The sequence below is a fragment of the Amphibalanus amphitrite genome, unplaced genomic scaffold (genome assembly GCF_019059575.1).
Source record: "Amphibalanus amphitrite isolate SeventyFive unplaced genomic scaffold, NRLGWU_Aamphi_draft 000085F_arrow, whole genome shotgun sequence".
Lineage (NCBI taxonomy): Eukaryota > Metazoa > Arthropoda > Thecostraca > Balanomorpha > Balanidae > Amphibalanus > Amphibalanus amphitrite.
In genome coordinates this window covers 886,547-903,580 of record NW_024881581.1, presented here as the reverse complement: position 1 = coordinate 903,580, position 17,034 = coordinate 886,547, and the positions used below count along the sequence as shown (strand labels likewise).

At 47.8% G+C, this 17,034-nt stretch overlaps 1 protein-coding gene across 4 annotated transcripts; it reads right to left on the bottom strand.

Moving 5' to 3' along the window:
- Positions 1-434: 434 nt before the first annotated feature.
- Positions 435-16,775, bottom strand: LOC122379874. 4 transcript variants are annotated; one of them, XM_043362450.1, is made up of 10 exons: positions 16,577-16,772; positions 9,506-9,646; positions 8,963-9,211; positions 8,596-8,902; positions 7,131-7,261; positions 6,419-6,515; positions 6,098-6,166; positions 5,685-5,798; positions 2,723-2,770; positions 435-1,717 (listed from the first exon to the last, which is right to left on the bottom strand). In XM_043362450.1, exons 2-10 carry the CDS (start codon positions 9,605-9,607, stop codon positions 1,701-1,703), a joined length of 1,134 nt encoding a protein of 377 aa, XP_043218385.1. In that variant the 5' UTR covers positions 9,608-9,646; positions 16,577-16,772; the 3' UTR covers positions 435-1,700. The 4 variants fall into 4 exon arrangements, with proteins under 4 accessions (XP_043218385.1, XP_043218382.1, XP_043218383.1 ...); XM_043362447.1 differs by having other exon boundaries at positions 8,596-9,211; XM_043362448.1 differs by lacking the exon at positions 16,577-16,772 and adding an exon at positions 10,889-11,029 and having other exon boundaries at positions 8,596-9,211.
- Between the last annotated feature and the right edge of the window lie 259 nt (positions 16,776-17,034).

The following is a 17,034-nucleotide window of genomic DNA, read 5'->3' as shown; positions in this document are numbered from 1 at the left end:
CCCCAACATTCGCTGACATATTACCTGGACAATAACGTCGCATGACCAGTCAGAACTGACAACCTGACTAGGCGGAATTGACGGGCTGATGGAGCGGATCAGACGGATTCCCTGGGCAGAGCTTGCGGACGGACTGATGAAGATTGGATGGGAGGAGCTGGGCAAACCGGTACTGGTCGTGCGAGCGTGACATCACTCACGGGCATGGAGAGGGTGATAAACTAGAAAATAGACATCACAAGGTCTGGGAACAAGGTTCATCCAGACAGTGAAAATGTGTGTCGCCGGTGGAAATGTGTGTCGTCGATACCGCAAGTACTGACAACCTGTAGCTGCGCCTTGAGCTTGGCGTGAAATTCTGCATCTGATATCTCATAAAATCACACCTAGGACCGATTGAAATTAATTTACGTTTTCCGAAAACAAAGATGGGACCGATTTTCCATCATTTATTCTCATCACAGAACGCACGCACGAGGCTTTGGTTAACGTCTTCATGTAAAACAGCGGTACATCGAAGCAACTGAGCAACGCCCTCACGAGTAGAGCACCGCGTCCGTCCACGCCGCCGTGCGCCGGTTCGACAGCTGTTAATGCAGTGTACAGAGTGGTTAGCAGCCATCCACTTTGTCCCCGGAGCGTAGCGCTGGTTACATTCGTCACGCGAGCACGACCTTCGAGTCTGCCCATACACCGCGTTACAATACACGGATCAGACAGGTCCGCAATATACGATAGCTGTCCGGTATTGCCCACATTTCACATCTAGTGCAGTTATATGTCGAAGTAATAAATATAGCACGCACAACGCTATGGATGCCTGCTTTCATAAAAGGCTAACTTCCACCCAATAAGGCAACATGCGACACAAAACCCCAGCAGTACACAATTTCCCTGCGCATTATTGACAATACGCCAAAGCTCACGCGTGTATAATCTCGTGTTATCCACGAACTAACCTATGAGCACGGCCCGGCCTGGCGCGGCCGGGGATAGCGGGCGAGCCTTTATCACGGTACTGCGCGGCGACCCGAGCACAGGACGGGAACAGGCGGTCAGGAACCGGGCCGCCAACGGGCACCGCCCGACACGGTCCCCGGCGCGGACTGGATGCCGCACCGCGACCCGCCCAACCCCATCACAACAGAAAGACATCACAACGCGGCACTATCGCCGGCAAAACAAGGAGACCGACCGCTCCGCGGCCCCGCGCAGTAGCCGACACTGGCGGGCCCCTGGTCGACTCCAGAGAGGTGTCACCTTCAGACATTGAGATACCGTGATGTTAAATGTAACCGTCTCGTTTAGCTATATGGAGTTTGTGTGAAAGAAACAAAACGAAAGACGTCTTTTAGGCTTCGTCAGGATAGTAGAGCTCAAACAAAAAGGAACAGATAATTTCACTTGCCAGAGGGTCGTTAAACTCCGAAATTCATATTCTTTAGACGATTTTTTCAGCATCAATGCACGGCCAGCGAAAAGTCACCTATATATCCTCTTCATTTCTAAGACACTTCGACCTGCTCCACCTTGGTTTGAGGCGCATGGGACGGCAGCGTGACGCACCTCTGGGTGCGTTACGTCACGAGGTACATCACCGCGTCACGTCACGAGGTTTCACGTCACCGCGTCACGGAGATAACGGCGTTACTGCGGACGGTTTCACCAGCGGAGATTCAGCACCAGCATAGCGGGAGTAGCTAAGTGGCGTTCAGATCTGAAACGGAAGGATATGTCAGTGGTGTCGGCTGCACCGGAGGCGCGGCTCAAACTCCTACTGGTGGATGTTAGTCACCGAACAGTGCTGTTGTGGAGGGATAGGAGGGGAAGTGGGAAGAAGATAGGAAGGAAAGGAACAACGGCAGCGAACATGAAAATGTTCAAAGTGACATGAGATGAGATGAGAAACATGAGATCAACGTGAACAGAAGGAGCTGAACCCAAGCAAACAACATCCGATTCCAGTTTGACAGTCACATTGTTATGTCAAGTCAGCCAGGTGCATTATGGCAAACTTCGATCAAGTGGATCCAATTGGAGATTTTACAAAGTAAACTTTATCACCGACCCATGACACTTTTTTAGCGTACGGGAAGAAACGGAGCAGTGGATACACTCAGCCCCAACATCCTCTTACCATACAATATTAGCTTTCTTCCATACCAGGATAAAATGCCGAGGATACATTCGCGAATACTCTCGACTTGCCCATGAGGTCTGCGGAGAAATCCCGAAAGGGAAACATGCAGAATCGGTGTCGAATTCGTGTACGTCTACTGTCCAAGCCAGCCAAGGATAATGTGGGACTACCGGCATTCGGCAAGCCGACCATATAGGGTAACAGCGGGACCGTCAATTGGTTCCTTCATGCATTAACGAAGCGACAAATTATTTGAACCATATTTAGTATCATTTCAAAGTGTCTCAGATAGTGCAGATAAAAGCTGAACCTTTGTTCACCTCAAATACGCTTCATTCAGTTTCTCAAATGAGCGATAATGAACGTGAACAATCCTGGCACTAATTTCAGCGACTGTAGCTCTCATACCAAAAACAAAACCCAATTAGCACCACTTTCATCGCACTCTTCTACACAAAGCCATGCTACGCAACATACATGTCATGCAGTGCGCTGAGGGTTAGTTGATCGCTACGACCGGGAAGGCAGGGGCAGGATGCGGGTAGCGGCAGGGTGGGTGGGTTAGTGCCTTCGGTGGCTTACTTGTCTGCATGTGGGGCAGCCCGTACCCTGCGTCCTGGCTGTAGGTGCCTATAACACACAGAGACGGAGAGACAGACTGTCGTCAGCTGATGCCTTTCCCTAGCTGTCCTCTCCTCCCCCGGGCAGAGTTACACAGCCGGCATGGCGCCTAGCGGGAACTAGGAGAGGCTCGCCTTCGTGAATAGTACAATTTGGATGGCACGGATGAAAGGTTTCATGAAATACGATACAGATGCAAACGAGAAAACTCAGGATCTCAAGGAAAAGGCCCATATCTATCTGCAGAATGAATAGGGGAATATTGAAGACCACGATTCTAACTTTATCATGGTCAGCATAGCTAGTTATAACAAAAAGCTCACGAGCATACCTGTTCAAATGAGGAGGTCATCTAACCATACTTGGCTTTGGGAGAAGGAATGTGAAGTTTGTGAGCATAACGCAGCAGCATCAACTGACAAAACAAGCACCGGACGCGACAGAAATGAATGTGAAGTGATAGGTGTTACACATTAAATGTTATATTTAAAAATGCCATCCTTGAGATCAGAGCCGTTTAAAGGTCAGTGGTGCTCCGTGCTACGACAATGCACTGTGTAATATGACATCACAACGTTAGGCAACAACACGGACAGCAAGCCGATGGGTGACGACACGACACAATGTATTATTGACTGATATGTACCGTCCTGTCTTGTGACGGGAATGTCGCATCGCTCCTCTCAGTGGTGGCGGAACACCTTCAATTACGAAGGGAGGGGGGGGGGGCACTGCCGATTTTTGGTCCCATTCTTTCCATGCAACGCCCATAGAGCTAATGTTAAAATGCCAAAATCAAAGGGGGCACGGTGCCCCCTCTCCCCATTCCGCCGCCTATGGCTCCTCTAGGGTGAAATCAGATGTAGGCGCCGTTTCATCGCTAACGTTTGTCTTATGATACAACCCATAGGGCATGTAACGATCGAGACAGAAATTACTGTCACTATTGCTCGAGGCAACATACTGGTGGACCGCTGACCCGCAATACAGCCGTGCTGTGCGGCACAGCATCGATAAACTAGTCGATGGCTGAAAGGATCAGCAAGTAAAAAGGTAGACAGAACCCAGAGACCATGGTAGCAAAAATATTTAGCAATCAACAAACTGGCAAAAGAGGAAGCATAACTGAAAATTTGTACCAAAACCACCGCCTTCTGCTCAGTGCATAACCACAAACAGCGTGTGAACCGAAAGAGAAGGCCTCCGGACCCTCAAATGATAAAATCAGACGGGACTATTTGTTTTACACATCGCGGATGAGGTAAACGATTATATAAGTGACGCATTTTGTATCATGACTCACGCATTATGTATTTTATTCCGCTCCACCAATTCAGCTATATTTACGCAAAGCGATGGCTCCGGCTAAGGTGCCCCAGGTAACGTCACAGACACGTCACTCTCGCCACCGAGACGTCACTCTCGTCACGGCCGTCAGCGAGCGTCACAACAGCTCGTCACGCGGGCGCCGAGCCGTCACAAACATGTTATCGCCGCGTCACCGTCACCGTCACTGTCGTCAGTCATCTCGGCAGTCGACGACTGGTTATGGAAGGCAGCTGGGCTGGGCCACACCCAGCGGCGGCGACTGAGTGCAGCTCTGGAGGAACAGCATGCCGGTCCGGGTCTTCAACTTCGATTGGAAAAACTTCCGATGGATCCTCCACTTTGAATTTCGATTACAAAAAAAAAAACTTCCGATAACTACGAGATCTAACGGATCCATGCAATTCACCATTACCAATATCATTCACCGTATAATTTGAGATATCGCAAATTATGTGAAATCTTGTAACAGCTGAACGGCAGCTAATGGCGCTAACGACACTAAACACAGCCTGGCATTCAATTCGTCTGGTGAACTATCACCCACCAGTAATGCCGGACACGCCCTGGCATTGGTCCAACCTCCAACGTTACACAATTTCTTTCAGCAGACCACAATTTTGAAGGACATAACAGCATGAAAGCATACAGCTACCAACGCCTTCAGTAAGTAGGTGCTAGCATCCAGTCGTAATTTGTGAAAGCTATTTAGCTTGAGCCGACACAAAAGTTATGACAACACCCGCCTGTAAAAATAAACACCCGAATGCCAACAATGTCTGATAGAACATATGGTTGGGTAAGTGGCGTGAACTCCACCTGGCGTGCACGTTTAGAATGTTTGGTTTGGACGCCTCCTTTTGACGTCACAACTCTACAACGTCATTGCGGCGATAAATTATCGTCAAGGCTTGAGCCTTGACGTTGTTTTCTCAGCAATAACTTCTGGTCAAAATAAGTCGAAGTCAAAAACAGACGGCTATGACGACTAATTTAGAGGTCAGGCGAAGTAGCAAGCCATTTGCATCTCTAGCGCCAGCGCTTGGCCGTAAAACAACGTATTTTGAGCAGGCGATGCCGGAATGAGATGTACATGATCCCTCTTTCAAATACTAAAACCAACAGTACGCTCCATACATTTCTTTTACCTCAGCAGATGGTTGAGAGCACTAGACACTCAGACACTAAAATCAAGGCCAAGATTTTTAGGCGATGCAATGCCTACATGTTATCACGACTACTTTGGATCGTTCCTGTTTGTTTTCATCACCACACTACCTTCACTTTTGCAACATTCCTCCGTAAACAGAAAACGATATCCCCCCCCCCCCCAACGACCAGCAGCGATGACAGCGCCCTCACGGCTGATTGGCAAACTACAGCTCAGGCAGCGACCCGTCCCCGAAGACTCTGTCACATCACTCACTTTCACATTATTCACAGTAATTACAGTGGGCAAGCCGGTTGGCTATAATGATCACAGCGAATCCTGAAACCAGACGTTCATCCCTGCAGCCCCAGGCACCCTGCCCCGGCACCCCTCTCCTTCCTGCACCCCTCCCAGCTTGTATCGCCCCAGCTCGCTGTGAGCACTTACCTAGCACAATTCGCGGCATCTCACACTGTTCACAGTCGGTGATGAGCGGGTGGTTGAGGAACGTGCACGAGCCGCACGCCCACTGCGGTCCCTCCGCCGGGTCCTCGTCAACACCTGTCAGAACAAGAGAAGGAGTTAATAACTCCTCCTCCTAATAACATAGGATAATATCCTCCGAAGTCCGAGACCCTCACCATTCCACGCCGCGAGGCCAACCGTCCGCCTACCACCGTCACCGCCACTTAATCGGGTACAATACACAAACACAGATCAGCGGGCCAAAGGAAACAGCAATGATTCACAATCCGCCCAGCCGTCCGCATGGCTCGCGCCTGTTCCAAACAGCCCGTGTGCGTGGGCGTAGCTGTTATCCGACAGGAGGCGGGGCGGGGGCCGTCCGTCCCCTGACGTACCGGGCGGCTGGCTGCCGAGGTGGTGGTGGTTGGAAGAGGCGCCGGGCGACACGGGAGACTGCAGCCGGCCTGGAACACGGGGGACAAACACAAGTGATGTCACGGCACCAAACTAAGACTCGGAATAACAGATCCTGTGGGTTAAAAACCATTTTGTACGCCACTGCAGTCACAGAATCCTTGTATCACTCAGAGTTTGGCGAATTCGTGTCACTTCATTAATTTTAGGGGAAAAACAGCTACAGGACATCTATGCAAAAAACAAACACCTATAGCTAGCATGACCAACGGACAAAACTAAAGTCGACTTAGAGAGCTTACCAGGCATTCGGCGCAGGTTATCGATGTCGGTCGATATGGCATCACACTCGCGCTGGAGCTTATCATTCTCCTCCGCCAGTCGATCCTTCTCATCTTCCTGGGGAAGCGACAGAACATGATATAAGAATCGCATCTAAAAGGCGGTGTAGCGCCAGCAATAATGCATGTTTCACATACCGCAGCATTTTAAATAAAACAGTGAAGAAAATTATAATGACATAGTCAATTTCATTCAATAACTATAACTAGTTGATCGCGAGACTCATGACTAATTCTTGCCACAATGGTTCAAATGTAAAAACATCAGAGACCAGAGCAGTTCGATATCACAATAATATCCCCAGTCTAGCCCACTGGCTCACTCTTTGGACCAGCGGATGGTCACCAGCCCTTAATTCGTTTTACAGAGAACGAACATTGAACCAAATGCCAGCGCCTAGCCACAGAAGTAGATGCCGATTAACATTTTTATCATGTGCATACATGATACAGCGCATGCATTTCCTCCCCCAAGCACATCTTCAGTCATGAAACATCCCAGGCGTATGCATGAACACACGATCGCCAAAGCTCGAAACGCGGCGGGGACGACATTTAGCGCCTACCAGCTTTACTCAAACAAGGCATTAAAATTCACCAACAAGAGCGTCAATTCAAGCCGGCGCCTGACTGAATCGTCGACAAACCGATCAGGAAACGGCGCGCGGCTCACCTGGGCGGCTCGCTGTGACAACTGGGTGTGGAGGGCGGTGATGGCGGCTAGGAGTTGAGCGTGCAGGCGCCGGTTTCGCTCCACCTCGGCGTAGAGCTTGTTGTAGGCCTCAGTCTGCCTGGTGATGAGCGCTGTAGGGGAGGGAATAGAGGAGGGTACGGGGAGCTGGCGTTAGAACAAGCTGTAAGAGACGTAGACACATATCCGATTATAATTCTAGCTGTGAACGATAAGGAGGAGCAAAGTTCCTGTTAGGCAAACGACGAAAGGTCTTCCTTGCAACAGATATAATAATTATATTGTTAAATTATTAACTATCGTGCATGTTTATCGAGTAATAGTAAAAGCAAAGAAAATTGAACCAATAGGATACCTATTGCAAGCAAAAATGTACTGTAAATTCAAGCATCAAATTTAAAAAGCTGTCATCAAATAATGCATAGTACAGAAACTCACGCAAGATGAAGATAACACACACGCATGCCGCGAACCAATAACGAACGCTGCCTGAACAGCAGTTAGCCAAAGTTCTAACCGGGGAAATCGTAGCATATCCTCAGCGTGTTATGGCACGTCAACTCGGGAAAAGAATGACGTGAGCATCAACTACTACGACTACAGCAGCCTTAGCATCAATAATTCTACCACAAAACCAAAATCTGCGCCGAGTTAAACCGACCACGGCGGCGGAGATTAGCGTTAGACCGGTCTCGCCGCCCGTCGGAGGGGATAGGAGTCAGCCAGCGGGGGGGGGGGGGGGCGGAGGGGTCAGCAGGGAGAGGGGGGCAGCTGCGCCGGACCAGACGTCACCAGACGGCACCACGCGTCACACGACAGTTAGTTCTCCAGCGGCGCGGCGGAGCCGGCCTCCTCGTGCAGACGTGCCGCGCCGGCCCGGCTGACCGACCTGTGTGTACCAGCGCCTGCGGCTCGGCGCGGCGCAGCTGCAGTTCGCGCGGATGGCCGTGCTGACAGCGGCAGGCGGCCGGCGCCTGCAGTGCGCCGGCGCTCACCAGCCGCGACAGGCGCAGCTCGGCCTGCGGCGCGAACCCGGCGTCCAGCGAGAGCAGCGGCGGCGGCGCGCAGTTGGCGCGCACCAGCGTCCGCGAGCACGGCACTACGGTCACACCGCGCTCCGGGTCGGCCGCGTACAGCCGCCGGCGCGCGCCCACCGGCGAGCCGGCCGCCGGAGCGGGCGGCGCGGCGGCCGGTGCCGGCGAGTCGCGCCGGCGCGCGTCGCACCGCCACTGCAGCGCCGCGCGGATCGGCGACGGCGCCGCGCGGAACGCAGACACTCCGCCGCCGCCGCCGCCGTCACCGATGGAGATGCTGAAACTGGTGCGGAACGCCGGGTCCGGGTCAGCCCAGAACAGCGACGCCGGCGACGGCTGCATGTCCGCCAGAGAGGCGCGCAACTGAAAATCGATGGCGGCACCATTGGGGATCAGGGCGGAGGAGAGCGTACCCTCCTGGCTGGCGGACGAGGCGCGGCTGAAGAGCGGCCGGATCCCGCTGCCGGGCGACAGCCGGGAGGCCGGAGACGAGCTGTGCCGAGGCCGCGGCTCCTCCGGGAACGCCGACGGCAGCGCGCCAGTGCTGCCCCGCAGCGGCGTCCGCTGGAAGCTGAGACCGCCAGCCTCGGGCAGATCGTGTCTGCGACCACCCATCTGGCCACCCATGTCCTGGAACTCCGTCCGCCGTCCACTGTTCAGCTCCGGCATGGCGTGTCTGCGAGCTCCGAAATCGCCCAGGTCGAGCCGCCTGCCCCCGGCCTCGGGCAGGTCGAGTCGCCTCGCGCCGACCTCGGGCAGGTCGAGTCGCCTCGCCCCGACCTCGGGCAGGTCGAGTCGCCGGCCGCCGACGCGCACATCCTCCAGCGGCTGGTTCATGTCGTTGAGCAGCCGGGCCGTGGAGCTCATGCCGGCGGCCGTGTTGGGCTCCATGGAGGCGAGCACGCCGACTGCGTGCCGTGCCGTGGATGACAGCTGCTGGTACTTGTGCGCCAGCGGGGCGGCTAGCACGCTCGTGTCCACCTCGTAGTTCTCCAGCAGGTCGCAGCACTTCACCTCGTTGTAGCGGTGCTGGTAGAGAGGGGCAAAGGAAACGTGTCAACACACTACGTCGGGAGCTGTTTAACATGACAGGCAGTGACGAACAGGTAGTGGTCCAAAGACCCGTGATGTGACTGGGGGGCAGATAAAAATGTATGCAAAACAAGCGCAAACTGTTCTTGCATCTTAATCTTTTATGAAATTAAAAGCAGGATTGCAAGGAGCAAAAAAAGTCCCTCACTAGCCGGTCCGTTTGAATCAAAACCACCACTGATCAGCATGATGATCAAGAAAAGATGACAATATCTGGAAAGATGAACTTACTTTGTGCATGACCTCTCGGATATGCTCATCAGGAACGTGTGTGAAGCGCTGTTTCAGTTTGTGAAATATCTGCGCCTGGACAACGCTCGTTGGGTCAGCCATGTTAGCTGGCCAGCCGAAGCTCACAACCACTCAGCCAGTCTGAAATTGGAGTGGTCGGATGAGCTGCGTCAGCCAAATATTTTTACAGGAAGAGTCGATAAGGACAGAAGCTTTGAGCAAAGGTGAACATTAGCTTTGATAATCGTCATGAAGAACTGCGAAACAATTCACGAGCTTAAAATAAACGAAGGACATCCAGTCCATGTAAATTCTAGAAAAAAAACAATTAATGCATATTGCATGCAAATAATTGAAAAGAAAAGAAAAACAAAATAACACGGCAGATAAGCAAGAGTTCATAATATAAAGAAGCATTCGTATTCAAAGCATAACTTCATCAACCGGCTGCCAGCCGCTGTCCTTAGCCGGCGACCGCGGGCTCGTGGCGGCCGTTCATTGGCCGGTGACCCGCACCGGGCAGCCTGGGGCGATGGGTCATGTGACCTGACCCAGCGAGGGGCTCCGCTCGACCCGGGATTCTGAACGAAACGGCGGCGATGGGCGGCCGTGCCAAGTGTGGCGCTGGGCGTGCTGAGCGGTGAAACGTATCACAATAAAAGTGCAATGTGACTCAGGGGTCTGCGGCCAATAACTATCGCTCACAACGTGCCTTTATTTGGATGATTTAGCCACCCGAAGTATATCCTGTGAGACCCACTTCAGAATGAAATGGTCGCGCTGAAAGCACGTCTTGGATCAGAATCCGCAAGATTCCACGCTCAATATTCGTCTTGCATTCGTTCGTCGCCTCAGTCACCGCAAATATTCGTCATGGCATTTGCTCGTCCGCAGACATTTTCATTCGCGAATTTTTATCTGTGCCTCACCTCGTTTGCACCTTTTCGTCGACGGAATCTTCGACCGCGAGTACCATCACGACATCGCAGGCGCAGCAGTATTACCTTTCTCCTCATCCCCTACACCGAAACTCCTATCTACTCATGTGTTGCCGAAAGACCGACCACGGAGGTCCACCCCCTTCACCCTTGGCGATAGCTCAGGCCCTCACGTCCATGACGGATTCTAGACTACATAGATTACCATGCTCCTCATTTTCGAGCATTGGCAGTTGAGGTTAGGCAAGGTCAAAAACCCACAGCTTACCCAGCATATGAATAAACATCTCATAACTTGTCACCTTGCATCATATTCACATGCTAGTTAGGATAACAACAGGCGTGTGCCATAGGCTGTGCTTGTTCTAGATGTCTGATCATGAAGTAAGCAATGAACAATGAATATCCCCTGAAACTTCACAAGGGTGAAGGGACCCCTGTTTACCTAAAGACCAAACATGGTAGAAACAGGTCAGTGTGGGCTGTCTTGACCCAGGACCACCACGGCCATCATCCAGTGCTGAGATGCTGATATGGTTCTGGGTCTGCCCGGCATCTGCTCTGCGAATATCTGTAAGAGTGCTAGTTTAGGCATCTGGGCTATAGAGTTATAGAAGCAGTTCTCCAGGGTATTTCAGAGGTAATTGGTAATGATGAGTCCGTGGTAAACAAGTGGTAGGCAAAGAGAAATAGGATTCTGATGTTCAGGAATTGATGAAACATTGAACCTTTCATATATATATATATATATATATATATATATATATATATATATATATATATATATATATATATATATATATATATATATATATATATATATATATATATATATATATATATATATATATATATATATATATATATATATATATATATATATATATATATATATATATATGTTTCATTGTAGACCAAGGAGTTGTGAGCTTTAGCAAGCTTTCGGTTGGTTCTTTCTATAGTGCGAATCAGTTTTTTGGTACCAGACGGAAGACCAAATATTAGTTGTCCAAAATTGCTCATTAATGAGTCACACAATCGTTAAAATCGTTAAAAATAAGTGACGTTTCGGTTTATTGTCTCTAAACCATTATCAAACAAGTCGTTCACGAATCGAAAAACACAGTACCAGATGCAGTTGTTTTACATAATACATGACAAAATGTCTCGTGAATAGGGGTAAGACCACTTCTTTTAGACATATACACAAAAATACCTATCACCTAAGAAGGAATTGCGCAGCGTATGGGTGACTAGACTAGTCACATACAAGGCTAATCACACGGACACATCGTTCTTGACGTCCGGATTAGCGCCACAGGCCTAGTGTGACACATGAGTTGACCTGTTTGTTGAGTGTTGGTGTGTGCTGTCTAATGAGTAAGGCTTCAGCAATGAAGAGTCTATATTTGTTGTGTTCTGTTTTGATGATGTCTGTGTTTTCTGTGAGATGTTTTCTGGTGAGTGTTGTGTGGTGTTCTTGGTTCATGTGCTGTTTGGGGGCCCCATCCCTCAAGTGCATGGTGAGGCGTCGCGAAAGTGACGTAGTTGTAGCACCGATGTAGCTTATATCTCGAAGCCTACAATCTTCGAAAGGACAAGAAAAACGATAAACTACATTAGTGCACTTCAACTTGTCATTTTTGCTGTGTGTGTTGTTTCGTATGAGCAGGTCTTTTGTCTTACTATTCCTGTAGTAAATGACCAATAGTAAACGGTCATTCTCGTCAACGCATTTTACATGGCCATATATGATGTCTCTAATAACTCGCTCGTCTATTTTATATGCAGTTGACATCTGGTTGCGGTAGAAAATTCGGATTTTTCTACCGCTGTTCGTCCCGTTTGTCCCGTTTGTGTCGTCCGTCCCGTTTGTCCCATTACTCTCATTTGTCCCGTTTGCACCGTTCGTCTCATCTGTCCCGTTTGTCATGTTACCTTTTTCGATCTCCCTGTCCAGGTAAGTTCTGATTTCGTCATCTATCTCTTGGTTTGAATATCCATTGTTAACTAATATCTGCTTAATCCTAGTGAATTCTACATATAACAAATCCCATGACGAACATACTTTTACCGCTCTTCGTATAAAAGCACGGATAACACTCTTTTTGTATCTGGAAGGACACTCACTGATCCCATTCAAACATTTTCCAGCGTCAGTAGCTTTGCGATGCACTGACGTGATGAAAGTGTTTGTTTGGGCTTTGACCATCACATCCAGAAAAGGAAGTTTACTCTCGACACTCAGTTCAAAAGTAAATTTTAGAATGGAGCTCGATTCTAACTTAGATATTATTGCATGAAGATGCTCCTCGTTTCTGACGTCTACAAAAATGTCGTCTACGTATCGACAATAGATATTGGGGGCTACATCCGCGTCTTCTAAAAGTTTTCCCTCTACTTCACACATATAAAAATTGGCAAATAGAGGCCCTAACGGTGAACCCATTGCAATCCCATCCTTTTGCCGATACAGCTGGCCATCGGGGCCACGAAATGGGGACTCAGTTGTGCAGGCCCGGAGTAACTTTTCAAGAATCTCCCTAGATAGTTGAAGGGGAGGTAGTGTCGAGCTGTTGTAGACCTTGTCAAGGATGATACTAATAGTCTCCTCAACTGGGACATTAGTGAAAAGGCTTTCTACATCTATGGAAGCCAGTATGCCTGAGGGCTGTCTGCCTCTAAGGAGGTCGATAAACTCCTCTGTAGATCTGAGGTTGTGTTCAGTTGGCAGGTAAGGCTGTAGCAGGGTGTTCAGGCGTTTGGCTAGCATGTACGTGGGTGTTGGTACCTGTGATATTATTGGTCTCAAGGGATTGTCAGTTTTGTGAGTTTTGATGTTTCCATAGGCATAGCCTGGCGCGTACTCACCAACTATTTTAGTGAAATGTACGGATCCCACCACGGCAATTTTGGACAACTAATATTTGGTCTTCTGTCTGGTACCAAAAAACTGATTCGCACTATAGAAAGAACCAACCGAAAGCTTGCTAAAGCTCACAACTCCTTGGTCTACAATGAAACATGTATCAAAGAAGATATTCTGCCAAAATATACCAATATATATATATATATACATATATATATATATATATATATATATATATATATATATATATATATATATATATATATATATATATATATATATATATATATATATATATATATAGATATATATATCTATATATATATATATAGATATATATATAGATATATATATATATATCTATATATGTGTATAAGCAGGCAATATATCTTCTTTGAGGCAAGTTTGGTTGAATACGATCGCGTATTTGTTTTTTATCACTTTCTTTTGAAGCTTTTCTTTCTTTCTTATCACTTTCCGGTCAGTTTCTGGCAGCTGGTGTAAAGTATCTCCAATGTTCATACATGCATTATATTGATTTACGTTTTGCGACGCGTTTCGAAGTACTCACTTCGTCATCAGGCATTTACACTTTACACTCTCATCACATTTAACACTTACATTATATCTAAGTTACTTCATACATTTTTGTTGACCTTAAAACAAATGCGATGTGACCTGTCAAAATTCAGTGCACGGTTGTTCGAATCTAGTTCGAAAATTCAAACGTGCTGCTTCCATCATGCAACATCTCCATCTACTACCACCGATCTAGCAGATACTAACGTATCAGAATGAACGAAATGTCTCGTTCACTATACACTGAACAGTCCCCTCCCCACACACACACACACACACACACACACTTCACCATCACCTCCTATCCTGTCAGCGTGATCCGTCCCCTGTGTTCGCGCTGATCACACATGGACGGGCAGTGTTCTAGGATGTAGGCGGCCTCGAGGATCCTCAGCTTCCACATGTTATTCTCCCTGTCCAAGATGCTTGTGTTGTCCACCATGTCCTGTCTTGTGATGCGCTCACCGTGGGCACGCTGGGAGTGTTCAGCTGGACCACCCGCAGACAGATGGTATGAGAGTCGGCGGGACAGGGTCATCGTTGTGCTGCCTATGTAAGACGATGTGTCTCGGAGCTTGCAATCTCCTTTTTGACAATTGTATTTGTAGACAACATGCGTCTCTTGCAGGCAGCTTCTTTTGGGGCGGTTACAGATCACCAAATTGGATGTTTTGGGGCTCTTGTAGTATACGATCAGTTTGACTTCATGCCCTTCCTTTGGAATCACATTTTTCTTCAAAATGCTCTTCAACACCTTCTCGTCACTCAGGTAGGCCTCATTCATCTGGTTCATGTAGAACAGCTTGTGAACTTGAGACTTGGGTTTGGGCTGGTCTTCACCTGTCATTTCTCTGCCGTTGGTGTGTGACTGTCTCGCTTGGTATTTGTCCAGTGTTGATTTGACTTCGGCATCAATGTCTGTACAGGAGTAGCCGTTGTTTACTAACATTTGCTTGACATGTTGAAGCTCTTGGTGCACTAGCTCCCATGTGCTACAGTGTGTCATGGCTCTGCGCACGTATGTGCGTATCATGCCAGTCTTGTAGCGTTTGGGGCACGCGCTGCGAGCGTTCATGCAACGGCCGATGTCAGTTGGCTTCCTGTACACTTGCGTGACAAACTTGCCTCCTTGTGCTGTGTCCACGTCAACGTCAAGGAAGTGGAGTCTGCTTCTTTCTTCAATCTCGTACGTGAACTTGAGGACGGAGTTGTCTTCGAATGTTTTCTTCACAACTTCTAGAGCTTCAGCGTCTTCAACCTGTAGGCACACATCGTCAACGTAGCGCTTGTAGAAAGCAGGCTTGTTGTCCAGCTTGGAGAGCACCTTGTCCTCCACCGCACACATGTATGCGTTTGCAAAGAGCACCCCAAGTGGGGACCCCATTGCAACGCCGTCGATCTGACGATACAGGTTCCCTGATGGGCATCTGAAGGGGGCTTCCATGGTGCAAATGCGCAGCATTTTCTTGAGAAGCTCGGGTGATAGGCCCCTGGGTGGTGGCCCCTGGGTATATATATATATATATATATATATATATATAGATATATATATATATATATATAGATATATATCTATATATATATAGATATATATATATATATATATATATATATATATATATATATATAGATATATATATATATATATATATATATATATATATATATATATATATATATATATATATATATATATATATATGTATCATGTTTATGAAGAAATGAGTAGGTAGGCATGCAAATTTGTGCTTACAAAGAAATAAGAAAATAAATGTGACAAAAATGTGCATGATACAACATGCATCATGCTGAATGATGCATGATGCATCTGGTCCAAACTGCAAAGTAGTTGAAAATGTGCCATGCCTTGCAGTGTTTGTACACTAAAGATTTGTAAGTGGATGCCTGGGAAAAATTACCTTGGCAGAGGCCCCATGCATGCCCCATGACCCATGAGAACATTACTCATAAAGACCAGTGCTAATTTCAAACCCCATGTAAAACTCACACCAGGACCAGATCATGGTAATTCTGCACTGCACCACACACCAGACAAGTGCCTCCTCAGTCCTCACTGACAAGTGACAGGAGCTCTGTTTGCCCCCGGTTTATTTATCAGCAGGCTGTGAGCATGCTGCTACTTCTTGGCTCCTCAATCTCATTGGTCGAATTCAAGTGGTCTATTCATTAGACCAATGAGAGGCCAAGCAGCACCAGCAATAACTTCCTTATATGGGAAAACAGACAGCACGCTGATATAAAAACAGCTACCGAACAGATCTAGGGTCTTGTCAAGATTGATGTTAGGTAGGTACCATGCCTTGCATTCAGAGGGCCGTTCACCAACCCTGTGTGCGGTAGGACCGTACACAGGCTCTAAGCTCCATCCACCTAGTCCCTACGTCAGCCTTCTGTTGCTGCACACTGCGACCACTGTGGCCGGTCCCGACGCACACACAGCACTCAGCAGTTTGCGGTGCCTGTGAAGAGCCCTCTAGCATCTGGTCACTGAATTTCATAATATTATATCAATACATGTCCAAGAATACGGCTACGTTGAAATTACCTGCAGTTATCAATGTTAGACAGAAAATGTAAGATAAGCAGCATGCAATCATCGCAATGAATGACCGTCAATACCTATTCATGCATCACATCGCATAGTAAGGATACCTACTCACTCACCAATATTATGAAAAGGTTAGCCCTGTGAAGGTATCTGCATTAAAAATAGGCAGTAATTTAATTCCACATTTGACTAAATGAAAAGATAGGAAACAAACCAAGCTAAATTAATCGCAAATTAAAATTATCTTCGCCTCCTCCCAGAATAATTTCAATCTAAACAATGGAAATATTTTCCATGAAAGGTCTCATTTGCGCCATTAAAAAACGTTATGTCAACAAATGACGTAAATTGATAAAAAATGTAGGTATTTTTGCAAAATATAATGACACTCATTTTTTAACTCATGATTTCAACTAAATTATTGTATTGGTATTCTTTAAGTATGGTTTATAGTGCTTATTTATGAAAAACAAAATATTTTCTGCAATTTGTGAAGCTGAAAAAGAGTTTTGTGTATCAAGGGGTGGAAGCATTGATAAAAGTTGGAAAAAAGCTTTTAGCAAATGACGTCATG

Excerpts from the sequence above, each read along its gene's own strand:
- LOC122379874 (XM_043362447.1), bottom strand. The coding sequence starts at position 9,607 with ATGGCTGACCCAACGAGCGTTGTCCAGGCGCAGATATTTCACAAACTG. Across the intron at positions 6,516-7,130 it reads TGTCACAGCGAGCCGCCCAG|GAAGATGAGAAGGATCGACT; the intron begins GTGAGCCGCGCG and ends TCGCTTCCCCAG. Across the intron at positions 6,167-6,418 it reads TAACCTGCGCCGAATGCCTG|GCCGGCTGCAGTCTCCCGTG; the intron begins GTAAGCTCTCTA and ends CCCGTGTTCCAG.